At 46.4% G+C, this 26849-nt stretch overlaps 1 protein-coding gene across 1 annotated transcript in view; it reads right to left on the bottom strand.

The window, feature by feature from the left end:
* Positions 1-26849, bottom strand: part of LOC141053965 (uncharacterized) — a 91895-nt gene that overhangs the window by 31539 nt on the left and 33507 nt on the right. Inside the window, exon 2 of the mRNA XM_073551120.1 lies at positions 11404-11523. Coding sequence (XP_073407221.1) covers positions 11404-11473 — 70 coding nt within the window. The 5' untranslated portion in view covers positions 11474-11523. The remainder of the gene's footprint in view (positions 1-11403; positions 11524-26849) is intronic.

Raw genomic sequence — 26849 nt, 5'->3', positions numbered from 1 at the left:
GCAGAGACCCGTCTTTCTTTTTGACGAAGAAAAAGCTGGCTCCTGCGGGAAAAGAGGATTTCCGTATGAAGCCTCTGGTGAGGTTCTCCCGGACGTATTCGGACATGGCCAAGGTCTCCGCAGGAGACAGTGGGTAGATCCTGCCCCGCGGAGGGGTGGAACCAGGAACTAGCTCGATGGGACAGTCAAACGGCCGGTGCGAGGGAAGGCTCTCTGCCTCCTTCTTATCAAAGACGTCTGCGTAGGACCGATAGGCTGAGGGTAGCCCTGAGAGGTCAGGAGGTGGACGTAAAGGAGCAGCCGGACAAATAGAGTTCAGGCACCGATCATGGCAAAGGTGTCCCCAGCGAAGAACCTCCCCAGATGACTAGTCGAGCACGGGTTGATGCGCCTGTAGCCAAGGAAGTCCCAGGATGATCGCGTAGGAAAGACTAGGCAACACATAGAAGGCTATACTTTCCCGGTGTAGAGCACCGACTTGCAAGCAAGTCTACCTCCTCGGTGACCATGGTGACGGATTCCGGTAGCGGTCGGCCATCCACCGACGCAATGAACCGAGGGTTCTTCAGAGAGACTACGGGAATCTGATACTTCTCCACCTCTTCACGCCGGATGAAGTTACCTGCTGCACCCGAATCCACGTAAGCCACCTCGGAGCCACGCCTCTGCCCCGAAAACAAAAGAACGGAGATAGTGAGTGGTTGAGAGGAATCATGGATGCCGAGGGAGGCCTCTCTTATCTGGCCTAGGCGGACGAGTTTCCCGGTCTCTCAGGACAGGAGCGGATGAAATGCGAAGCTCCACAACAATAGAGACACAGACCTTGTGCCCGCCTCTCCTTTTGCCGGACCTTGGCCAACTTGACTCGGTCAACCTGCATCGGTTCGGATGGAGGAATATGGGGAACTTCGGCAGGACAAGGGCTAGAGGGCCGGTTGACGGAAAGGGGTGGTCTAGTGGATCTCCTGTCTCTAGCTGACTCCCTGGCACGCTCCTGAAACCGGAGACCTATGTGGGTGGCCAGGGAAATTAGGTCCTTGAGAGTGGTGGGGGTATCTCGACCTGCCAACTCATCTTTTACCCTGCCCGAAAGGCCACGCCAGAATGCCCCTACCAGTGCCGCATTACTCCATCCCAAATCCGAGGAAAGTGTGCCGAACTGGATAGCGTACTGTCCGACGGTGAGGGCGCCCCGGGTGAGGTTGGAAAGGGACTCAGTAAGAGAGGCTAGCCGACCTGGCTCATCAAAGACCCTCCTGAATGTTTCCAAGAAGAGCGGAAGATTCGAGACCACGGTATAGTCCCTCTTCCAGAGTGGATTTACCCAAGACAGGGCCTCCCTCTCCAAGTGGGACATAATAAAGGCCACCTTGGCCCTATCAGAGGGATACTGATGCGGTAGTAGCTCGAAGTGAAGGCTACATTGGTTCAAGAACCCTCTGCAATGTATGGGGTCGCCTTTGAACTGGGGTGGTTTGGCGAGGCGGGGAGAAGGAAAAGAAACAGGACCGGGAGCAGCCGCAGATGCTGCGGCGGCAGTTTGGAGAGCCACCAAATGATTGTCAACTGAGGCCATATAATTTAAGATATGGGACTGAGCGTCACGCTGTTGACCCAGCTCCTGTTGGAGACTGGCCAGCTGAGCAGCATTCCCCAGATCGGTGGCCTAAAGAGCCGACAAATAGGAGTCCATTGATTTCACTATGGACATGATGCGCCCCTGGTTCTCCCGCAAAAAGAGCAACTCCTTTTGAGCGGGTGCAGAAGCACCGGCGGAGTCCATGGCCTGATCGTACTTTAAGCATTCCGCTAGGCAAGGTGGAATTCGAAGAGTGGACCCTCTGGACCGTGGCACTGAGGGGCCCCTGGGTGAGCTACCAGGTGGAACCGACCCCTATACAGGGATTGTTAGGAGCAGGCCCAAGGGTTCGAATGCCGCGGCAGCCGGTACCAAGAGGGGCGGCTCGGATGTACTGGAGCGAGAGAGAGTATCTGGTACCACGAGCACGGGAAGAGGCGTGGAGCTCGGGTGGAGAGGCTGGAGCAGGACAGCAGGAACCAGGCACGGCAGGCAGGACCGGAGTAGGACTGCAAGAACAAGGCACAGGCAGGCAGGACCGGAGTAGGACTGCGGGAATCAGGCACAGGCAGGCAGGACCGGAGTAAGACTGTAGGAATCAGGCACTGGCAGGCGGGACCAGAGTAGGACTACAGGAATCTGGCACGGACGGGCTGGACCGGAGTAAGACTGTAGGACGGAGCAGGACACAGGCAGACAGGACCGGAGTAGGACAGCGGGAATCAGGCACGGACAGGCAGGACCGGAGTAGGACGGAATAGGACACAGGCAGACCGGACCTGGGTCGGACTGCAGGACGGAATAGGACACAGTCACAGGCAGACAGGACCGGAGTCGGACTGCAGGACGGAATAGGACACAGGCAGGCTGCAAGGAAGCACAGACAATGAGAGGACCGGCACAGTGCATGGGGCACGGGGGCCTAACATGCGGTCGAAGAATGACGATCAGGCACCTCCGTTACAGGAGGGCAGCCTGAAATATCCTGGAAGTAGCCCCCATTGGTCCGCCGGTGCTTCCGGGTCAGGGCACCGCCGGAGCATAAGAGAAGGGAGAAGGATGCGGCCGCGGCCTACGGCGCATGCGCAAAGCATGCAAGGACGTCGCAGGCCGCGGACCGGACACAGGACGCCGTGGCTGAGGGAAGGAGCCAGGCTGCGGCGCAGGATCGGCTGGGTGAGTACAACGGGGGCCATAACACCCATCTTCAAAAAGGGGAAGGTGGACCCAGGCAACTATAAGCCGGTGAGTCTGACTTCTATACCAGGAAAGATCTTTGAACAAATTATTAAACAACATGTATGTCAGTACCTGGATAAGAATGAAGTGATTAAACAGAGTCAGCATGGGTTTGTAACTAATAAGTCATGTCAGACTAACTTAATTTCCTTCTATGACAGAATAACTGATTGGGTGGATCAGGGAAATGCTGTAGATATAGTATATCTTGACTTCAGCAAAGCATTTGACAAAGTATCTCACACAATCTTTATTGAAAAAATGGCTAAGTATGGAATGGACAAGACAACTGTTAGGTGGATTCATAACTGGCTTAGTGATAGGACCCAAAGAGTGGTCGTAAATGGCTGCACATCCAGTTGGAAGAATGTCTCAAGTGGGGTACCACAGGGCTCTGTCCTGAGCCCTGTATTGTTCAACATCTTTATCAACGATTTAGCTGAAGGAATTGAGGGTAAACTGATTAAATTTGCTGATGACACAAAGCTAGGAGGGATAGCTAATACTAGAGAAGAGAGAGAGAGGATTCAAACAGATATAAATAAACTGGAGCAGTGGGCAGCAACTAACAGAATGGTTTTTAACAGGGAAAAATGCAAAGTACTACATCTGGGCAATAAAAATGAAAAAAGCATATACAGAATGGGAGGAATAGGACTAAGCAACAGCACATGTGAAAAAGACTTGAGTATACGAACAGATCACAGACTGAATATGAGTCAACAGTGTGATGCAGCAGCAAAAAAGGCAAATGCAATTCTAGGATGTACTAACAGAAGCATACAGTCTAGATCACGTGAAGTCATTATTGCCCTCTACTCCTCTTTGGTCAGGCCTCATCTGGAATACTGTGTCCAGTTTTGGGCGCCACATGTTAAAAAAGACATCAACAAACTGGAGCAAGTTCAGAAAAGAGCGACCAGAATGGTGACAGGTCTGCAATCCCTGTCTTATGAGGAAAGGTTGCAGGATTTGGGAATGTTTAGCTTGCAGAAGAGAAGTCTGAGAGGAGACTTAATAGCTGTCTACAAATATCTCAAGGGCTGTCACATTGTAGAAGGATCATCTTTATTCTCATTTGCACAAGGAAAGACTAGAAGCTATGGGATGGAACTGAATGGGAGGAGACACAGATTAGATATTACAAAAATTTTTTGACAGTTAGAGTGATCAATGAGTGGAACAGGCTGCCACGGGAGTTGGTGAGTTCTCCTTCAATAGAAGTCTTCAAACAGAGGCTGGACAGACATCTGTCTGGAATGTTTTAGCGAATCCTGCTTTGAGCAGGGGGTTTGACCAGATGGTCCAGGAAGTCCCTTCCAACTCTACCATTCTAGGATTCTATAGTGGATGGAAACATCAGGTTTCAACTGTAGATAGATAGATACAGTAGATAGATAGAAATATGTTGGTGAGATATATAATCAGTGCCTTATGTGTGTAGCTTTTTTATTTGCATTTCGCTAATAAATAAGGTAAGATTACTGCAGTTCAAAACCTCCGGGTCACATGAGAGCAGCACTGGCAGTTGTGTACTGAGATAACCTTACAGACCTCACCGCTCGTCACAGCAGCCGGGTTCTCGCGGAGTGCGGCGTTACAACCAGCAGCAACTGTTGCTCCAGTCTATTGATCTTTGTTCGCTGAATGGGGCACCATACACTGGACAAAGAAGACATGGATCGCCGTGAGACTTCCATTTGTGTTATGACGGACTGGTGTGGATTATTTTTTATTAAATAAATGTACTAAAGAGGGAATTTGTCAGAATGATTTTTACAAATCAAACACTTTTTTGTGTGTGTTTATTAGCTTAGACTTAGGGGTTAGTAATGGGGGTGTCTGACAGATGCCTCTCCGTTACTAACCCATAGGTTTGATGTCACCTGACATTACACAGCTGACATCAACCCCATAAACCATAACCTTGATTGCCACCTCACAATGGCAGCTGGGAAGAGACGAACTTAAGCGTCAGAATTGGTGTATCTAATGATTTACCATTTCTGCTGCGACTGTTAGGGTCTTCCTAGAAATCATGGGGTACTCCAAACTTTGCCACGGTGGCCAAACCCGTGATCAACCTCACTAAGGGGATAAAAGTAGTCATGGCCAAATGGACATCGGAGGCGGAAAAGGCCTTTCAAAAACTGAAAGTGGCTCTGTTTAGGCAACTGGTCTTGAATAAATTTGATGGATGGATGCCCAAGAAGTCAGATTAGGAGAGTTCCTCTCAGGAGATACACGGAGAGGAGAATCCTGTTCTCTACCTGAGTAGGAATCTGTAAGCATGTGAGAAAAATGATTCCACTGGAGAAAAGGAATGCCTGTCCATAAAGTGGGTGATGGACACATTGCGATACTATCTCTTAGGGTGAGAATTTAAATTAGTGTCAGACCATGGTCCACGCAGGTGGATGAGAAAGAAAAAGGGGAAAAATGCTTGTGCTACCCACTAATTTCTAGCCCTGCAGGATGTCTGCTTCCAAGAAAAACAGAGTCGGGAGTTACATGGTAATGCCATTGCCCTCTCGAGAATCCTGCGTCTGCAAGATGCCAAGCCCATGGCTTTAGGCTGAGAGGGGAGGTATGTAAGGATGCTTGTTAACCCCTTCACCCCCAAGGGTGGTTTGCACGTTCATGACCGGGCCAATTTTTACAATTCTGACCACTGTACCTTTATGAGGTCATAACTCTGGAACGCTTCCATGGTTCCCAGTGATTCTGACATTGTTTTCTCGTGACATATTGTACTTCATGTTAGTGGTAAAATTTCATTCAAATAACTTGCGTTTATTTGTGAGAAAAACGGAAATTTGGCAAAAATTTTGAAAATTTCGCGATTTTCCAACTTTGAATTTTTATGCCCTTAAATCACAGAGATACAGCACACAAAAAACTTGATAACTAACATTTCCCACATGTTTACTTTACATCAGCACAATTTTGGAACCAAAATTTTTTTTTGTTAGGAAGTTATAAGGGTTAAAAGTTGACCAGCGATTTCTCATTTTTACAACACCATTTTATTTTTAGGACCACATCACATTTGAAGCCACTTTGAGGGGTCTATATGATAGAAAATACACAAAAGTGACACCATTCTAAAAACTGCACCCCTTAAGGTGCTCAAAACCACATTCAAGAAGTTTATTAACCCTTTAGGTGCGTCACAGGAATTTTTTTGAATATTTAAAAAAAAATGAACATCTAACTTTTTCATAAAAAAAATAATTCAGGTTCAATTTTTTTTATTTTACCAAGGGTAACAGGAGAAATTGGACTGCAAAAGTTATTGTGCAATTTGTCCTGAGTACGCAGATACCTGATATGTCGGGGGGAACGACTGTTTCGGCGCATGGCAGAGCTCAGAATGGAAGGAGCGCCGTTTGACTTTTTCAATGCAAAATTGGCTGGAATTCAGATTGGACGCCATGTCACGTTTGGAGAGTCCCTGATGTACCTAAACAGTGGAAACCCCCTACAAGTGACCCCATTTTGGAAACTAGACCCCCCAAGGAACTTATCTAGATATGTGGTGAGAACTTTGAACCCACAAGGGCTTTACAAAAGTTTATAACGTACAGCGGTACAATTAAAAAAATCATATTTTTTCCACAAAATTGATCTTTTCACCCCAATTTTTATTTTCCCAAGGGTAACAGGACCCTAAAAGTTATTGTGCAATTTGTCCTGATTACGCTGATACCCCACATGTGGGGGTAAACCACTATTTGGGCGCATGGCAGAGCTCGGAAGGGAAGCAGCGCCATTTGACGTTTTTGGCTGGAATTGAGATCGGACACCATGTCGCGTTTGGAAAACCCCTGATGTACCAAAACAGTGGAAACCCCCCACAAATGACACCATTTTGGAAACTAGACCCCCTAAGGAACTTATCTAGATGTGAGGTGAGCACTTTGACCCCCCCAGTGCTTCACAGAAGTTTATAACGCCCGGGCGTGAAAATAAAAAATTCGTATTTTTTCCACAAACATGATCTTTTAGTCACCATTTTTTTATTTTCCCAAGGGTACCAGGAGAAATTGGACCCCAAAAGTTGTTGTCCAATATGTCCTGAGTATGCTGATACCCCATATGTGGGAGAAAACTACTGTATGGGCACACGTCGGGGCTCGGAAGGGAAGTAGTGACGTTTTGGAATGCAGACTTTGATGGAATGGTCTGCGGGTGTCATGTTGCCTTTGGAGAGCCCCTAATGTACCTAAACAGTGGAAACCCCCCACAAATGACACCATTTTGTAAACTAGACCCCCCAAGGAATTTATCTAGATGTGTGGTGAGCACTTTGAACCCCCCAGTGCTTCACAGAAGTTTATAACGCCCGGGCGTGAAAATAAAAAATTCGTATTTTTTCCACAAACATGATCTTTTAGTCACCATTTTTTTATTTTCCCAAGGGTACCAGGAGAAATTGGACCTTAAAAGTTGTTGTCCAATTTGTCCTGAGTATGCTGATACCCCATATGTGGGAGAAAACTACTGTATGGGCACACGTCGGGGCTCGGAAGGGAAGTAGTGACGTTTTGGAATGCAGACTTTGATGGAATGGTCTGCGGGTGTCATGTTGCCTTTGGAGAGCCCCTAATGTACCTAAACAGTGGAAACCCCCCACAAATGACACCATTTTGTAAACTAGACCCCCCAAGGAACTTATCTAGATGTGTGGTGAGCACTTTGAACCCCCAAGTGCTTCACAGAAGTTTATAACACTCGGACGTGAAAATAAAAAAATCATTTTTAACCCTAACCCTACCCTAACCCTAGCCCTAACCCTACCCCAACACACCCCTAGCCCTAACCCTAATGGAAAAATGGAAATAAATAAATTTTTTTTATTTTATTATTTTTCCCTAACTAAGGGGGTGATAACGGGGGGTTTGATTTACTATTTATGGCGGTTTTTATTTTTGGCAGCTGTCGCACGCTAAAAGACGCTTTTTATTGTAAAAATAGTTTTTGCATCACCACATATTGAGAGCCATAATTTTTCCGTATTTTGACCCACCGGGTCATGTGAGGTCTTATTTTTTGCGGGACGAGTTGACGTTTTTATTGGTACCATTTTTGGGCACGTGAAATTTTTTGATCGCTTTTTATTCCGATTTTTGTGACGCAGAATGAAGAAAAACCAGCGTTTCATGAATTTCTTTTGGGGGGGTGCGTTTACACCGTTCCGCGTGCGGTAAAATTGATAAAGCGGTTTTATTCTTCGGGTCAGTACGGTTACAGCGATACCTCATTTAGGTCGTTTTTTTATGTTTTTGTCGGTTTTATGCAATGAAAACTATTTTATATAAAAAATAATTATTTTTGCATCGCTTTATTCTGCGAGCTATAACTTTTTTATTTTTTCGCTGATGATGCTGTGTGGTGGCTCGTTTTTTGCGGGACAAGATGACGTTTTCTGCGGTACCATGGATATTTATATGTGTCTTTTTGATCGCGCGTTATTACACTTTTTGTTTGGCAGTATGATAATAAATCATTATTTTTTGCTTCGTTTTTTATTTTTATTTTTTAAGGGGTTCGCTAAAGGGGTTAACTAATGGGACAGTTTTATAGGGCGGGTCGTTACGGACGCGGCAATACCTAATATGTGTACTTTTATTGTTTTTTTTTTTTATTATTTCCAAAAAATGGATTTATTGGGGGAATATTTTTTTTTTTTTTCTAATTTATTTGGCGATTTTTTTAAAATTATTTTTACACTTTTTTTTATTTTTTTTTTCACTTTATTAAATAGTCCCAGGTGGGACATCACTGTCCTGTGACAGATCGCTGATCTGTCACATCACAGATCACTGTGAGAGATCAGCGATCTGTCACTGGCAGTGCAGAAGGCTTCCTCATGCCTGCGCTTTGCAGGCACTGAGGAAGCCAGCTTCATCAGGCCCCCGAAGGCCCCGTCGCCATCTTGGATTCGGGGGCCTGGAGGAAAAGAGGCCCCCGCAGCAGCGCTGCACATTGTGCTGCCGTGGGGGGCTCAGGGAAGCACGGAGGGAGCCCCCTCCCTGCCTATGCTTCCCTTTAACTCCCGGTACACCGCGATCATGTTTGATCGCGGTGTGCAAGGGGTTAACGTGTCGGGGGCGGTCCGTGACCGCCCCTGACACATTGTGCCAGGTGTCAGCTGTGATAATCAGCTGACACCCGGCCGCGATCAGCGGCGCTCACCACGTGGGCGCCGCTGATCGCGCCTGACGTACTATCCCGTCCATGGGCATAGGGGACCGGGTCCCATGGACGGGATATACCGTCGGATGTCAGGAAGGGATTAAACACAGTGGATGGGAGATAAACCTGGAGTAACCTGGCCATGTAAGGTTCATTATGAGGTGAACGGCTGCTCACCATATCGCAACCCCTGGGAGTGGTTCACTTGGTAAAATGAGACCTGTTTGCCTCACACATGTAGCATGTGTGGAGGTGTGTAGACTGAGTGCCTCTGCTGAAAGACTAAGAAGCTAGACTATTGTATGGATGGACTCTTTGCTTTATCTCGTACTTTGAGCCGGACAAGGGCTGTATTTGAGTTTCCTGTGATGTGGTTTATGAGACTTTTAAATAGAAACATTTCCTGTGATACCTCATATCACTCCTGAGTAGCACTGGTATATTTGGTGCTATAAATGTGGGCAGTGTTCCCAGGGAACATGTCTGACTGCTACAGCGGTAAAAAAAGAATATTTACATTTTTAAGATGAAAATGTTGTTTACCCCATGGTTTTAATTTTTATCAGGGAAAAAACGGGCCTCACAGTTTATTCTTTTCTCCTGGGGGCACCAATACCCTACATTTAATTGGAAAATACTTTTCAGACACAGAGATAAGCTCAGAAGGGAAGGAGCGCCATATGTAAAGTGCAGATTTTGATGTTATGGCTTGCAAGTGCCATGTTACATTGGCAGAGCCCCTGCGGTGCCAGAAAAGCAGAAACCCCCATAAGTGACCCCATTTTACTAACTACACCTCTCAAATTCATATGAGGGTGCAGAGATCACAGTGACACTATGGGTGTGTCACAGAATTTTATACCATTGGGCAATGAAAAAGCAACAATAATAATGTTGTTACAGCCCCAGATTTTACATTTTTACAGTGGGAAAGAGAAAAATAGCAACAAGATTTGTCATACAATTTCTGCTGAATGTGGCAATACCCTGTATGTGGCTGTACAGTACGGCTTAGGCATATGGTTAAACTGAGGAGGGATGGAGCACTAATTGACTCTCAAAGAACAAATAATCGTGGAATAGCTTACGGACTCCATATACAGAGCCCCTAAGTGCCAGAAGAGCAGAATCCCCCTTCAAGTAAACCCATTATGGAAATTACACCCCTCTGGGAATTTATCTATAGGCTGTGAGGCAGTGACCCCTATTACAGCTAGGGGGTGCTGTATGTTCTCCCCAGGATACACACGGAGGCATATTGAGGCTATGGTAATGCATTGCGGTCACAGGCGTAGCTGGGATTGCAATGGTGAAGCAGTGACCGTTATCACAGTTAGGGGTCGCTGGAGATGCACGGAGGTGTATGAAGGCCATAAGTGTGCATGGGAGTCACGGGCGTAGCTGTGACTGCAATACAGACTGATAATAAAAGTCTTAGTCTTGGACATGTTAGTGTCCAAGGTGGATGTAGGGAAAACCTGCTTTGAATGTTGTGTGTGAAGCAGACTGCAGGATAGTAGTTTGTGCAGTCTGTTCCATTCTGGACCCAGGTTTTCCATGTGGCTGGTAGCCACACGTTGCCATGTTAAAAACCCTGAAGGAAAGTGTTAGGTGTTGCTTAGTGAGTCTTCCCCAGCCGGATATTAAATGTAGGTTTTCTCTGAAACGTTGCAATGTCAGAGTAAATCATCCACGGCTGTCAGATCCCTACTCTTGTGGCAAAACAACACTGGAAGCCGTATACGTTACACGCCGTCACTGCTCTCTGCACATCACACGTCAGTGTTCAACGCGGAAATAGAAGCCATTCTGTCAATGTAAGGCAACGATAGCAGCTGAGATATATTATGAGGTTCTGCAGCAGCTGAGGTGTACATTATCAGGTTCTGCAGCAGCTGAGGTGTGTATGATGATGTTCTGCAGCAGCAGAGATATATTATGAGGTTCTGCAGCAGCTGAGGTGTATATTATCAGGTTCTGCAGGAGCTGAGGTGTGTATGATGATGTTCTGCAGCAGCTGAGATATATTATGAGGTTCTGCAGCAGCTGAGATACATTATGAGGTTCTTCTGCAGCTGAGGTGTATTATGAGGTTCCGCAGTAGATGAAGTGTGTATGATGATGTTCTGCAGCAGCTGAGGTGTATTGTGAGGTTCCGCAGCAGATGAGGTGTGTATGATGATGTTCTGCAGCAGCTGAGGTGTATTATGAGGTTCTGCAGCAGCTGAGGTGTATTATGAGGTTCCGCAGTAGATGAGGTGTGTATGATGAGGTTCTGCAGCAGCTGAGGTGTATTATGAGGTTCTGCAGCAGGTAAGGTGTGTATTATGTCTGGTGAATGAGAAAATCATGACTCTTCTTTGTATTATTTAGTGGTAGTTCCTCACCGGGCCGGTTACTTGTAGAGACGTCCTCCGTGCATCGCTCACCACCCCGAACATCACTTTCTTCTTCCATTATGGTGGCAGCAATAAGGTTCCTCAGATCTTTACCCGGATTTCAGAGCTCTGAAAGAAATAATGGAAACGTCACAGATAGAAGGAAAAGTCAGGAGGAAAGTTGTAGCGGAGCGGAGGAGATGAGCACAGAGGAGCCGTCCGCTCTCCGGACAATATTTATATCCCGCCTGATCTCTGGTTCTGGAGCTTCTCTCCTGACATCTCTACGCTGCCCCGTTCCTCTGCTGTTCCTCCTGATAATGTATGACTATAGAGACAGCTGGGTGGTACCGGGGGTCACGGCACGGCCCCTCTGATAATGGGAATGGACAGCCCAGCTGCCAGTGGATTCAGAGCGGAGGACCCCGTGGATGTGGCGTTAGGTCGGGCATTTTGGCATTGTGCGGTAAATATGATCTGGAATCATGATCGGCCACGACAATCCCATTACCGCGATGCCAAACATGAATCTTTTTTTTTATGTGATGAAGAAAATTCAGAATATTCCAGAAATGTCTCCAGGTTTGTGTAGGAACCTTCTGAGAACAGGAAAACCTTCTTTTCTGTTGCTGGGGCTGAGCGGGGGCTTGTTTTTTGGTTTCCCGGCAGTGACGCCAATTCAGCACATACAAAGCTTTGTTGCTCATTTTACACTTTAGGATCGTGAGATAAATAAACAAAACATAATTCAAATGGGGCAAAACTAAATATGAATTTTTATTTTTCTTTACTTTTAACGAGGAAAAACTTCGGTGACCTCCACCTGCAATGCTCCTGAGGGACATAGTGAAGATGTCCGCCTACGGCTGAGGTTCACAGGAGGACGGGGTGATAGTGACAGGACTAGGACAGTGGCGGTGGTCTTCAGCACAGCCCCGACTGTCACAGTAACCCACAGGTCCCCAGTGATCGCACTGCAGGGGGTTGATGGGGGCTCCTCCACGTGGGCACCACCATGCATTTCATTTACATGCTGCTGTCCTAGACTGAGACAGATGGCGGCTATATAATACAGCTGGTATCTGCCTCGTGTGGACGGAGCTCAGCTCCTGAGCCCCCTCCACCACCGACGACAAATTCCCGGGATGTGAATACTATGTCTTTTTGGTGGAAGGCGTTAATATAATTTTTTGCGCTTTCTTCTATTGTTGCCTACCTAGCAATCATTGTGGCAACCCCTATACTCTCCTTTCCTGGTTAAATGAATGATTGCTTGCTGCACTTATCCAGGGATATCTAGGAGATTTAGGGTACAGTCGTCGTGGAGCGGGGGCGCCAATCTCGTATATGTTTAGGGCGCCAACCTCCGCTGCTAGGCAGTTTTGATATTAGGACCCCTATTTGCAGGGTCCAGTAGGTGACACGGTTATTTGTATTTCTGTGTGGTAGTGGTGTCTTTTATCAAGACTTTAATAAAGGTTTAGATTTATATCCTATATTCTTAGTTATGTAAGGCTCCTTGATAATACTATTGATGTTTTTGACCTTACTGGTTATACATTTTTTCAAAAAGGAGTTAATATCTCCATAATTTCCTTCCAATTTGTCTGATAATTTGTAATAAATGTGATTTTTTTCTTGAGATTTCATGTTTTTCAGACTGGGAGTCTGGAGGTTGTTTGGCAGTGATAGAACATGCACCAGACCGTAGATACCTCTCTTGTGCTGGTTCCGGAACTGTCGGGGCTGTCACCATTGTTGTCCGGGGGACAGCTTTCCAACCTGGACCGACCTTTGCACTTCACAGCAAGGGGCGTGTCTAAGATAAAAAAGCCTGGGCGCGGGAGGTTTGGCGGGAAGACAGCGCGCGCAGCAGGGGAAGATTGGTGCTCCGTCCTCTGAGCGACGTGACAGCGCAGGCCGGCGCTATAGATCCCCTTCTGCTAAGGACAGTGACTGTGACCAGCGACTTGCTGTATGCCCATTGGCTCCTGCAACCGAAGATGCCAAAACGCTCTGGGTCGGTTTTTGCTGCGCGCGTGCCGCCTAAGACAGACCGGGTGACTATTATAGAACTGTGTCCTTCCTCACCCGAGGGTTATTGCCAAGCGAAGTTACGGTTCTAGCAGTGTCACAGACTACTCTTCACTCCGCACGACGAATCCAGATACAGGACCCCGCACAAGTCAGCGAATCAGGGGGATGATGAAAATGCACCCCATGACCCCTGCATTAGAAGCAGAGGTTGCTATGATGGCTTTAGATGCAGAGGACAGGGATTCTGTCATGCTACGACCCCTCGGGAATGAGACTCTTTTAGTAAGGTGTTACAAATATTGGAGGAAACCTGTCAGGAACAAAGCACTGCACTTGCTCACTGAGCCAGTGCGTGTGTCCTGAGTAGAACAAACTATGCTCAAAGATACCTGTGGAGCGGGGTGGCAGCAGTGGAGATGCGTGATTCAGACAAACAGAACCTGAAGCACATGACTGCCAAGGAGTGGAGCCGGCGACAGGTCTCACAGAGGGAGCAGAAGCAGAGAGAGATGCCGGCTCAAAATAAAGATCCTACCAGCAGGTATAGCTCAAAGAGAAGCACCGATGAGCGCTAGACAGGAGGGATGTCAGGGACAGGCTAAGGGTCAAACCGTATGGACAGCAGAAGTACCAGGGGTGTAGACAGGAGAATAACCAGAGACTTAGCCGAAGTCAGAAACCAGCAGAACAGACACACAGTACCGACTCAGCAGGCAAGAACACAACAGGCAACAGACCGGGTCAAAAACAGGTAATCAGGCAGAAAAGCAGGCACACAGCACTAACAGAAACGCACAGGGGTCACTTAACTAAGCCGAGGTGTTATGAATGAGTCACCGGAGGAGGAGAAAACAAAAATACAAGCTAAGTCCAGAAAACCTGAGAAGTTGGTACCTAGCGGATTGCAGACCTCTGATCCTATTCACCACAACTAACAGTAGCCGTGGGGGGTTCCTACGGTGGTCCTAGACCCCTCGACACAGCCAGAGAGCTAAATAAGCCTAAAGAAAGAAAGGGGAAATCTAAACTGCCCCAGAGCAGACCCCAAAGCAATAGACAGCCCCCCAACATGTATTGTCGGTGAAAAACAGATGAAAACACAAACGCAGACAGAAAGACAGACTGAGCAAACGATGGGGCCCAACTAACTAGATAGGAAAGGACAGAAAAGATGCTGGCTGCAATCCGCAAAAACCCTACCAAAAATGTCCCAACAGTCTGATAGGGGAAAAGGCCCTGAAGTCGCTAGACTTCAAAAACTCTATATCAGCACTCAGGAATATTCTGAAAACAGAGAAAAGAGATCAACTGATCAGAGACAAAAATGGAATTCAGCCAGTCCCAGCAAGGGCTGGCTGAACGCAAACACTAAGTAAACCAGACAAAATCTCATGGAATAATAGCAGGGCAAAAACTTAGCTTTTAGTAGACAGGAACTAAACTTGATGCCAGAGCTCAGAGCAGAAAGGATCACCAGCAACAAAGCAGGGCGTCGGCTGCCTTATATCCACTCAGAGATTCCGGATGTCCAATCACACTCCACCTGTTCAGATGACAGGTTCTTCCCATCCACATCAATTTCACTACTTCCCTTCACCAGCAGAGGGAGTTCATCAGACATCACAGGTGAAGGGGAAAATGAACTCACAACAGTACCTCCCCCTTGAGGGGTCACCGAACCCTCATCCATGCCACCAGGTCGATCAGGATGGGCCCGATGAAAAGCACGAACCAACCTTTCGGCATGAATATCGGATGCAGGGACCCAAGAATTATCCTCCTGGCCATAACCCTTCCACTTAACCAAATACTGGAGTCTCCGTCTAGCCAGACGAGAATCCAGTATCTTCTCAACCTCATATTCCACATTACCTTCAACCAATACAGGGTCAGGAGGTGCCACCACAGGAACTAATGGCTCAACAAACCTCTTCAACAGAGACTTATGAAACACGTTATGGATCTTGAATGTAAGGCTGAGTTCACACGTGGCGTTTTTTTCGCGTTTCCGCAGCAGTTTTAACCGCGCGATTTTGCCGCGAAAACTAAGCATCCCATGCATTCCTATGGGATTCCGCAATGCTGTGCTAATGCTGCGGTTTTTACCGCGGCGGAATCGCTTCGTGGTAAAAACCGCAGCATGCTCATTATTTTGCGGAATCGCGGCGATCCCGCACCCATAGGAATGCATTGTTCCGCTTATTTCCCGCATGTGGCTGTGCACACCATGCGGAAAGTAAGCAGAACAATTGCGGATGGTACCCATGGTCCGGAAGAGAGGAGACTGTCCTCCGGGCTTTGGGTACCATATCCCTGTAAAAAATAGAATTTAAAATAAAAAATATTGTTATTCTCACCCTCCGACGTCCCGCGCAGCCTTCCCGCTTCTCTTCACGCTCCGGTCCCAGTAGTCCTTTGCGAAAATGCCCGCGATGGCGTCCGATCTCGCGGGATCGCGAAGTCTCGTGGTAATTCGCGCGACGTCATCGCGAATTACCGCGAGACGTCGCGATCCCGCGAGAACTGACGTCATCGCGGGCATTTTCGCAAAGGATTACTGGGAACGGATGCGCGGGACGTCGGAGGGTGAGAATAACACCGTTTTTTATTATTTTTTTTACATTCTATCTTTTACTACTGATGCCGCATAGGCGGCCTCAGTAGTAAAAAGTTGGTCATACTCGTCAAACACTATGTTTGACGAGTGTGACCAACCTGTCAATCAGTTCTCCAAGCGATGCTACAGATCGCTTGCAGGACGCTAGCATTTTGCGAGCTAATTACGCTTGCAAAATGCTAGTTTTTCCGCGGGAAAATCGCGGGAATTTAAAATGCGATTTTCCCGCGGACTGTAATTACGGAATTCTAGCGGTAATTTCCGCGAGAGTTCCGGTACGTGTGCACTTAGCCTAACAGGAAGAGCCAATCGAAAAGAGACCGGATTAAGAATCTCCAAAATCTTGTAACGTCCAATAAATCTAGGTTTAAACTTTGGAGAAGCCACCTTCATAGCGATATTCTTTGATGATAACCAAACCATATCACCCACCTTAAACCGGGGACCAATGGTCCTATGCCGGTCGGAAAACCGCTGGGCCTTTTCCTGGGAGAGAGACAACTTATCCACCACTTGGTCCCAGACCTGGTGCATTCTCTCCACCACAGTGTCAACACCTGGGCAGGCAGAAGACTCCACCTGCCCTGAAGAAAATCGAGGATGAAACCCAAAGTTAGAAAAAAAAGGTGACATCAAAGTGGCAGAACTAGCTCTATTATTTAAAGCAAATTCGGCCAAGGGCAAAAATGAAACCCAATCATCCTGATCAGCGGAAATAAAACATCTCAAATAAGACTCCATCGTCTGGTTTGTTCTCTCCATCTGCCCATTGGTCTGAGGATGAAACGCAGAGGAGAAGGACAACTGAATACCCAGCTTGGAACAGAAAGTCCTCTAAAATCTAAAAACAAACTGAACTCCTCTGTCAGACACAATGTTCTCAGGAATCCCATGCAAGCGAACCACCTGTTGCAAAAACAAGGGCACCAACTCTGAGGAAGATGGCAACTTAGGGAGTGGTACAAGATGGACCATCTTAGAGAATATCACAAATCACCCAAATAACAGTCATTCTCTGAGAGACAGGCATATCAGAGATAAAATCCATTGAAATATGGGTCCATGGCCTCCTGGGCACCGGCAAAGGCATCGACAAACCACTAGAGCGAGAACAAGGTTTAGACCGGGAGCAAGTCCCACAGGACTGCACAAAATTCCTGACATCCTGACATCACGAGACAAGGCGGGCCACCAAAAAGACCGACTCACCAAATCTCTAGTACCAAAAATACCTGGATGACCAGCCAATGCGGAGCAATGAACTTCAGACATTACTCTCTTCCTCCACTGGTCAGGAACATACAATTTTCCAATGGGACAACGCTCAGGTTTGTCCTCCTGAAACTCTTCCAGAGCACGTCTCAAATCAGGCGAGATGGCAGAAAGAACTACCCCCTCACCTAAGATGGTAGCAGGCTTGGTCACAATAGGGGAATCAGCAAAGAAACTCCTAGAGAGGGCGTCTGCCTTGACATTCTTAGTGCCCGGAAGAAAAGAGACCACAAAATCAAAACGTGTGAAAAACAAGGCCCACCTAGCCTGTCTAGGATTCAAGCGTTTGGCCGACTCAAGGTAAATCAAATTCTTGTGGTCAGTAAGGACCACGACTTGATGTCTAGCTCCCTCCAACCAATGTCTCCACTCCTCAAATGCCCATTTCATGGCCACGAAAAAAAACCCAGCACCTAAGGGTGAAGAAGATGGTCTAATATGACCCTTCTCCAATGACTCCTTAATATAGGATCGCATAGCCTCATGCTCTGGTACAGATAAATTGAAAAGACGACCCTTGGGAAATTTACACCCAGGGCTCAGCTCAATTGCACAGTCATAACTCCTATGAGGAGGCAAAGACGCAGACTCATTCTCACTAAATACATCATAAAAATCAGCCAAATAGTCAGGAACATCATGCGACTGGGGAGAGGTGGAGAAAACAGGAGCGTCACTAAGGGCACACTGACAACCCCAACTCACCACAGACACAGATTTCCAATCCAAAACTGGATTATGGATTTGCAACCAGGGAAAACCGAGAACAATGGTATAATGCAAATTATGCAACACCAAAAATCTGCAATTTTCTTGATGGTCTGGGGCGACCCGCATTACCACCTGGGTCCAAAACTGAGGTTTATTCTTCGCCAAAGGAGTAGCATCAATACCCCTCAAAGGGATAGGCGTCCGCAGAGGTGTCATAGGAAACTCACAACGTTTAGCAAAATCCAAGTCCATCAGGTTCAGAGCCGCTCCCGAATCCACAAAAGCCTTAGCGGAAAATGTGGACAGGGAGCAGATCAGATTAACTGCCAGAAGAAACTTAGGTTGAACACCACCCACAGCAAATGTGTGTGCAAAACGTTTCTCTCGTTTAGGGCAGACAGAAATAATATGAGAGGCATCTCCACAGAAAAAACACAGCTTATTACGCCTTCTGAACTCCTGACGCTGCGCCCGAGACAAAACTCCATTACATTGCATAGGTTCAGACATTTGTTCAACAGGTGGCAACACCTCTCGTGTAGTTTTGCGTTCACGTAAACGCCGATCAACCTGAATGGCTAATGACATAGAATCGTCAAGACCAGAGGGAACAGGAAATCCCACCATAGTATCTTTTACGGTTTCTGACAAACCCTTCCGAAAGAGAGCCGCCAAAGCACCATCATTCCAGGTAGTAAGGACCGCCCACTTTCGGAATTTTTGACAGTACAACTCTGCAGAATCCTGACCCTGGCTCAATGCCAACAGGGCCTTTTCAGCTTGATCAATAGCATTAGGTTCATCATACAACAACCCTAAGGCTCGAAAAAATGCGTCCACATTAGCCAGAATAGGATCATCAGGTGTCAAAGAAAACCCCCAATCCTGGGGATCGCCGCGCAGCAAAGAGATGACAATTTTAACCTGCTGCGCACAGCTCCCCGATAAGTTAGGCTTCAAGGCAAGAAATAATTTAAAATTCAATTTAGACCGATCCCCAAAAAACACATCAGGAGTAGGGATCTTTGGTTCAGCAGCATGTGAATGAGCAAGATAGGCGGAAATTCCCCGCACTTCAGCAGCGAGCTGCTCCACACGGTCAGACAATTGATTAATCTCCATTAAGGAAAAATTCCCCCTACGGCCTCAGAGAAATAGAGGAAAAAATATACACAAAAAAAAAATTCTGACACTTTTTTTTTTTTTAACAATCCTTTCCTGCTATTGAGTACCCTAGAATCTGCGGTATGGCTAGTGATTCTGCTATGAATGAGTCACCGGAGGAGGAGAAAACAAAAATACAAGCTAAGTCCAGAAAACCTGAGAAGTTGGTAACTAGCGGATTGCAGACCCCTGATCCTATTCACCACAACTAACAGTAGCCGTGGGGGGTTCCTACGGTGGTCCTAGACCCCTCGACACAGCCGGAGAGCTAAATAAGCCTGAAGAAAGAAAGGGGAAATCTAAACTGACCCAGAGCAGACCCCAAAGCAATAGACAGCCCCCAACATGTATTGTCGGTGAAAAACAGATGAAAACACAAACGCAGACAGAAAGACAGACTGAGCAAACGATGGGGCCCAACTAACTAGATAGGAAAGGACAGAAAAGATGCTGGCTGCAATCCGCAAAAACCCTACCAAAAATGTCCCAACAGTCTGATAGGGAAAAAGGCCCTGAAGTCGCTAGACTTCAAAAACTCTATATCAGCACTCAGGTATATTCTGAAAACAGAGAAAAGAGATCAACTGATCAGAGACAAAAATGGAATTCAGCCAGTCCCAGCAAGGGCTGGCTGAACGCAAACACTAAGTAAACCAGACAAAATCTCATGGAATAATAGCACGGCAAAAACTTAGCTTTTAGTAGACAGGAACTAAACTGGATGCCAGAGCTCAGAGCAGAAAGGATCACCAGCAACAAAGCAGGGCGTCGGCTGCCTTATATCCACTCAGAGATTCCGGATGTCCAATCACACTCCACCTGTTCAGATGACAGGTTCTTCCCATCCACATCAATTTCACTACTTCCCTTCACCAGCAGAGGGAGTTCATCAGACATCACAGGTGAAGGGGAAAATGAACTCACAACACCGAGGGCTAATATATAACTGACAAGGATGGAGGCCCACAGTGGCTATAAAAACCCTCCCCATGCCCAAAATGAGGCCACAGAGTTAACCCCTGAGGCTCCAGGGGTCAAACTTCACCACAAAATCATGACAGTACCCCCCTCTCAACAGGTGGCCACTGGACCTCCAGGCTTCCCCGGATACTTGGCATGAAAAGCTCGAACTAGACAATCAGCGTGCACCAAGCGAGCAGGAACCCACGAGCGATCCTCCGGCCCATACTCCTTCCAGTGCACCAGGTACTGCAAAGAGCGGTGCACCAGCCGAGAATCGATGATGTGCGCAACCATATATTCGCCATGACCCTCTACCAACACCGGAGGGGGCACTGACCCTGAACTCTTTTTGACAGACTCCAACGGTTTTAACAGGGATCTATGAAACACATTGGACAATTTGAATGAGGCTGGAAAACACAACCTATAGGCTACCAGATTGATTATCTCATTCATCTCGTACGCTCCGATGAATTTTGGACCCAATTTGGCCGAAGGGACCTTCAGACTGATATTCCGAGTGGTGAGCCAAACCTTCTCCCCCACCTAAAACATGTGACCCGGTGCTCTCTTTCTATCGGCAAACAGCTTATACCTCCCCTGGGCTCTGGAAATATTACGCCGCACCTCAGCCCACAGATTCTTCAACCGCTGAACAGACCCCTCTGCCCCCGGACAACCGGAATCTAGCCATGAGCATTCCCCAAAATGAAGACTAAAGCCATAATTTACCAGGAATGGGGACATACTAGTGGACTGACATACGCGGTTGTTGAAGGTGACTTCAGCCAATGGTAATGCGTCATACCAGTCATCTTGTCTAACAGAGGTCAAACACCTAAGAATCTGTTCCAAGGATTGATTGGTGCGTTCTGTTTGCCCATTACTTTCTGGATGGTATGCGGAAGAAAACAACAAAGAAATAGATAATTTCTTACAGAACACCCTCCACAACTTGGCCACAAACTGCACACCTCTGTCAGACACAACATTCAGGGGTACCCCATGCAATCGGACCACATGCCGCACGAACAACCTGGACAATGTCTCTGCTGAGGGTAAAGATGCCAATAGGATAAAGTGAGCTTGTTTGGAAAACCTGTCCACCACTACACAAATCACAGTATTCCCCCTGGATGAAGGTAGGCGGGTAATGAAGGGCATGGACAGGTGAGTCCAAGGCCTCTCAGGAACCAGTAAAGGCATCAATTCCCCCGCCGACCGGCTATGAGAACTCTTGGAACAGACCAAACCCCACAGGCAGAAATGAATTTTTTGACATCAGAACTTAGAGAGGTCCACCAGAAAACCCTTGCCACCGCCTCCAGTGTAGCCTCAGTCCCTGGATGGGCACTCAGACTGGCCTCATGGAACTCCTGAAGGAGTTTATCCTGAAATTGGACAAGTACAAACAGTTTATTTCCTGGCTTGGAGGCAGGAGCTAAAGACTGAGCCCCCACAATCTCTCGTTCCAACTCAGACGAGATCTCTGCTACCACCACCCCGGGAAAAAGAATGGAGGATGGCGGATCGGGGGAGACACAGGCTCAAAACTACGGGACAAGGCATCAGCCTTGATGTTCTTAGAACCCGGACGGAAAGTGATACTAAACTGAAATCGGAAAAAAAAGTGACCAACGAGCTTGCCTAGGAGTCAATCTTTTCGCTGATTCGATATATGTCGAATTTTCGTGATCTGTGATCACAGTAACAGGGTCAGCTGCCCCTTCCAAAAAGTGCCTCCATTCTTCGAATGCCAACTTGACCGCAAGAAGTTCTCTACTGCCCACGTCATTGTTTCGCTCGGCGGGAGAGAACTTCTAGGATAAGAAAGCACAGTTGTAATAGTTTTAATAAAGGGCGCACTACTATCATTAAATAATAAACAAAATATCAATGGGGTGCAAAACCTAGTCAGTATATCAACATGGAAACATGGAAGAGAAAGACTAGACTAATAATGGTATGCTCAACCACGAGAGTAAAGCTATGAAAAAGCTTCATTACACCTCAGACAAAACAAACATTAAAATCAATTAAAATGGATACATAACAAGAGAGCAACATCCCCTTGTGAAAAGTCAATAGATTTAATACTGTACATACATGAAAGGCATATACCAATAGCAATGCATAATATATCCTAACAATAATTGTTATAATTAGAAAAATATATTGCTCAACCCTTAAATGTGCAGACCTAACAATAGTTCCAGGAGCATAAAAACCTGTGCTGACAGAGGAGTAGTGAGTTCTCTATATGGACTCTCTGTTGGTGAAGGGAAGTAATGAAGCTGATATAAATGGCAGAGACCGGCCACCTGAAGAAGAGGACTGCGATTGGACATCAGGAGTTTCTGATTGGATTTAAGGCAGCCGACTCCCTAGTTTCTTGCTGGTGATTTTTCCTGACTGTGGCTTCTGGTTTCCAGTTTGGTTCCTGCCTTCCTAAAGCTAAGTTTTCTCTGCTATTGTTCATATGAGTTTTTGTCTGGTTTACTTAGTTTTTTTGTTCAGCCATCCCTGGCTGGGACTGGGCTAAATCCCCATTTTGTCTCTGATCAGTTGATCTCTTTTGCTCTGTCTTCAGAATATACCTGAGTGCTGATATAGTGATTTGAAGTCTAGCAACTTCAGGGCTTTTTCTATCAGACGTGTTGAAAATTTTTTTTGGCAGGGTTTTCTGCGTGATTGCAGACAGCAGCTTGTCTTTCCTGTCCTTTCTAGTTAGTGAGGGCCCCATAGTTTGCTTAGCCTATCTTTCTATCTGTGTCTGTGTTTTCATCTTGTTTCACCGACAATACATGTTGGGGGCTGACTATTGCTTTGGGGCAGTTTAGATTTTCCCTTTCTTTCTTTAGGGCTTATTTAGTTCTCCGGCCATGACGAGGCATCTAGGACCACCGTAGGCACGCTCCACGGCTACTACTAGTTGTTGTGGATAGGATCAGGGGTCTGCAATCCGCTAGTTACCAACCTCTCCGGTTTTCTGGGCCTAGCTTGCTTTTTGTTTTTTCCTCCTCGGTGACCCATTCATAACAGAATCACCAGCCATACCGCAGATTCTAGGGTACTCAAAAGCAGGAGAGAATTGTTAAAAAAAAAAATAAAAAAAAAAGTGTCAGAATTTTTTTTTTATATATATGTATATTTTCTCCTCTTTTTCTCTGGGGCCGTAGGAGGATTCCTTTCTTTTTTTTTCTCCTTGATGGAGATTAAGCAATTGTTTGATCGTGTGGAGCAGCTCACTGCTGAAGTGCGGGGAATTTCCGCCTATCTCACTCATTCACATGCTGTTGAACCAAGGATCTCTGCTCCTGATGTGTTTTCTGGGGATCGGTCTAAATTTTTGAATTTTAAGAATAATTGTAAATTATTTCTTGCCTTGAAGCATAAATCATCGGGGAGCTCTGCGCAGCAGGTTAAAATTGTCATCTCCTTGCTGCGCGGCGATCCCCAGGATTGGGCGTTTTCTTTGACACCTGAAGATCCTGTTTTGACTAATGTGGATGCATTTTTTCAAGCCTTGGGGTTGTTATATGATGAACCTAATGCTATTGATCAAGCTGAGAGAGCCCTATTGGCATTGAACCAGGGTCAGGATCCTGCAGAGTTATACTGTCAGAAATTCCGAAAGTGGGCGGTCCTTACTACATGGAATGATAGTGCATTGGCAGCTCTCTTTCGGAAGGGTTTGTCTGAGACTTTAAAAGATACTATGGTGGGATTTCCTGTTCCCTCTGGTCTTGACGATTCTATGTCATTAGCCATTCAAGTTGATCGGCGTTTACGTGAATGCAAGACTACACGGGAGGCGCTGCCAAATTTTGAACAAATGTCTGAACGCATGCAATGTGATGGAGTTTTGTCTACGGCACAACGTCAGGAGTTTAGAAGGAGTAATAAGCTGTGTTTTTTCTGTGGAGATGCCTCTCTTGTTATTTCTGTCTGCCCTAAACGAGAGAAACGTTTTGCACACACATTTGCTGTGGGTGGTGTTCAACCTAAGTTTCTTTTGGCAATTACTCTGATCTGCTCCTTAACCACATTTTCCGCGAAGGCTTTTGTGGATTCAAGAGCGGCCTTGAATCTAATGGACTTGGATTTTGCTTAACGTTGTGGTTTTCCTATGACACCTCTGCGGACGCCTATTCCTTTGAGGGGTATTGATGCTACCCCTTTGGCGAAAAATAAACCTCAGTTTTGGACCCAGGTGATAATGCAGCATTGCAGATTTTTGGTGTTGCATAATTTACATGATACCATTGTTCTGGGTTTTCCCTGGTTGCAAATCCATAATCCGGCTTTGGATTGGAAACCTGTGTCTGTGGTGAGTTGGGGTTGTCGGTGTGCTCTTGGCGACGCTCCTGTTTTCTCCACCTCTCCCCAGTCGCATGATGTTCCTGACCCTGTAACCCTGTATTGGTTGAAGGTAATGTGGAATATGAGGTAGAGATAATACTGGATTCTCCTCTGGCTAGACGGAGACTCCAGTATTTGGTCAAGTGGAAGGGTTATGGCCAGGAGGACAATTCTTGGGTCTCTGCCTGATATTCATGCCGATAAATTGGTTCGTGCTTTTCATCGGGCCCATCCTGATCGGCCTGGTGGCGTGGATGAGGGTTCGGTGACCCCTCCTCAAGGGGGGGGTACTGTTGTGAGCTCATTTTCGGGTTTGCCTCTGGCTTCTAGTGAGGGTTATGGAGCTGGCTGTGCTGACAGAGGAGTAGTGAGTTCTCTATCTGGACTCCCTCTGTTGGTGAAGGGAGGTAATGAAGCTGATCTAAATGGCAGAGACCGGCCACCTGAGGAAGAGGACTGCGATTGGACATCAGGAGTTTCTGATTGGATTTAAGGCAGCCGACTCCCTAGTTTCTTGCTGGTGATTTTTCCTGACTGTGGCTTCTGGTTTCCAGTTTGGTTCCTGCCTTCCTAAAGCTAAGTTTTCTCTGCTATTGTTCATATGAGCTTAGTTTTTGTGTTCAGCCAGCCCTGGCTGGGACTGGGCTGAATCCCCATTTTGTCTCTGATCAGTTGATCTCTTTTGCTGTGTCTTCAGAATATACCTGAGTGCTGATATAGTGATTTGAAGTCTAGCGACTTCAGGGTCTTTTTCTATCAGACGTGTTGGACATTTTTTTGTCAGGGTTTTTTGCGTGATTGCAGACAGCAGCTTTTCTTTCCTGTCCTTTCTAGTTAGTGAGGGCCCCATCGCTTGCTCAGCCTATCTTTCTATCTGTGTCTGTGTTTTCATCTTGTTGTTTCACCGACAATACATGTTGGGGGCTGACTATTGCTTTGGGGTCTGCTATGGGGCAGTTTAGATTTTCCCTTTCTTTCTTTAGGCTTATTTAGTTCTCCGGCCGTGACGAGGCATCTAGGACCATCGTAGGCACGCTCCACGGCTACTGCTAGTTGTTGTGGATAAGATCAGGGGTCTGCAATCCGCTAGTTACCAACCTCTCCGGTTTTCTGGGCTTAGCTTGCTTTTTGTTTTTTCCTCCTCGGTGACTTATTCATAACAGGTGTGGTGTCATGGTCCGAAAAGGGTGGATACAGAGGGTAGCCATGAGGACGCGGTCAATGCAAAAGCGTAGTGGCTGATGATAGCCGAAAGCCGACAGGAGCGTGTCGCGCGCTTGCGCAGTAAAGTCGTTGAAAAAGCTGTATTTAGGCGCAAGCGCTGGTACCAGCAAAAGCATACCGCAAGACGGAGAGATGTAAGTGTACGAGCGTAATTAATTCACGTCCCAAGGAAAGATCAAGATAAGCGCTACATGTGGCGAAGGGGATTATTAACCAACAATGAAAAACCAAGTGTTTTATTTTATTGTATGGATCATTTAGATTGCACAACAAATGTGCCCCCATCAGAATAGAATGGAGCGCATTGTTCGGAAGCAGGGCTGTGGAGTCGGTAAGCCAAACCTGCGACTCCGACTCCTCAATTTCCCTTACACCGACTCCGACTCCAACTCCGACTCCGACTCCACGACTCCGACTGCCACACATATTGCTTATATTTAAATGAAAAATTTATTGTAGTACAATGTGAACCTCAGACATTTAATCATTTTTATGATCCAATAATCAAGATATTTAGATAGAACAGAATATATATTGGTGTACTACCCGGTTTTCATTCTTTTTGGTACAGATACGATATGGATAGACAGATATGGATAAATGGATAGATAGAGCAGATTTCTAATCTGCTTTTGCTATTGAAAACATTATCTATGAGCTCAAAAACCTTTCAGGTGATGCAGTTTTTTAAAAAGATGATCAGCTTTTGCAGCTGAAAAACGTATCCTCAAAAAACACAGGAAAAACGCTGTGTGTGAATGTAGCCTTAGATCAGGAATAGAACAGCCATTTATAGGACATTTCATAACTTTCCCAAACTCCTATGAAAAAATATTCAGCACATCCTGCATTGAATTACTGTACCCAATTTATTATATATTTTAGGAGTCGGAGTCGGTCCATTTTATACCGACTCCAACTCCGACTCCACCAAAATGAGCACCGACTCCGACTCCGACTCCACAGCCCTGTTCGGAAGGGTAAAGTAAAGCGCATTATTTTGCAGAAACCAATGATGGTAAATTACAGCCCCAAGTGAACATCCAAATATGTACTAGATGTAACAAAGGTGATCTTCTTACACAGCACTAGTAATATAATGCAA

The sequence above is a fragment of the Dendrobates tinctorius genome, unplaced genomic scaffold (genome assembly GCF_039654945.1).
Source record: "Dendrobates tinctorius isolate UK_male_01 unplaced genomic scaffold, ASM3965494v1 ptg000173l, whole genome shotgun sequence".
Lineage (NCBI taxonomy): Eukaryota > Metazoa > Chordata > Amphibia > Anura > Dendrobatidae > Dendrobates > Dendrobates tinctorius.
Note: the sequence above shows the minus strand (reverse complement) of the source record. Positions and strands in the feature narration are given on the sequence as shown.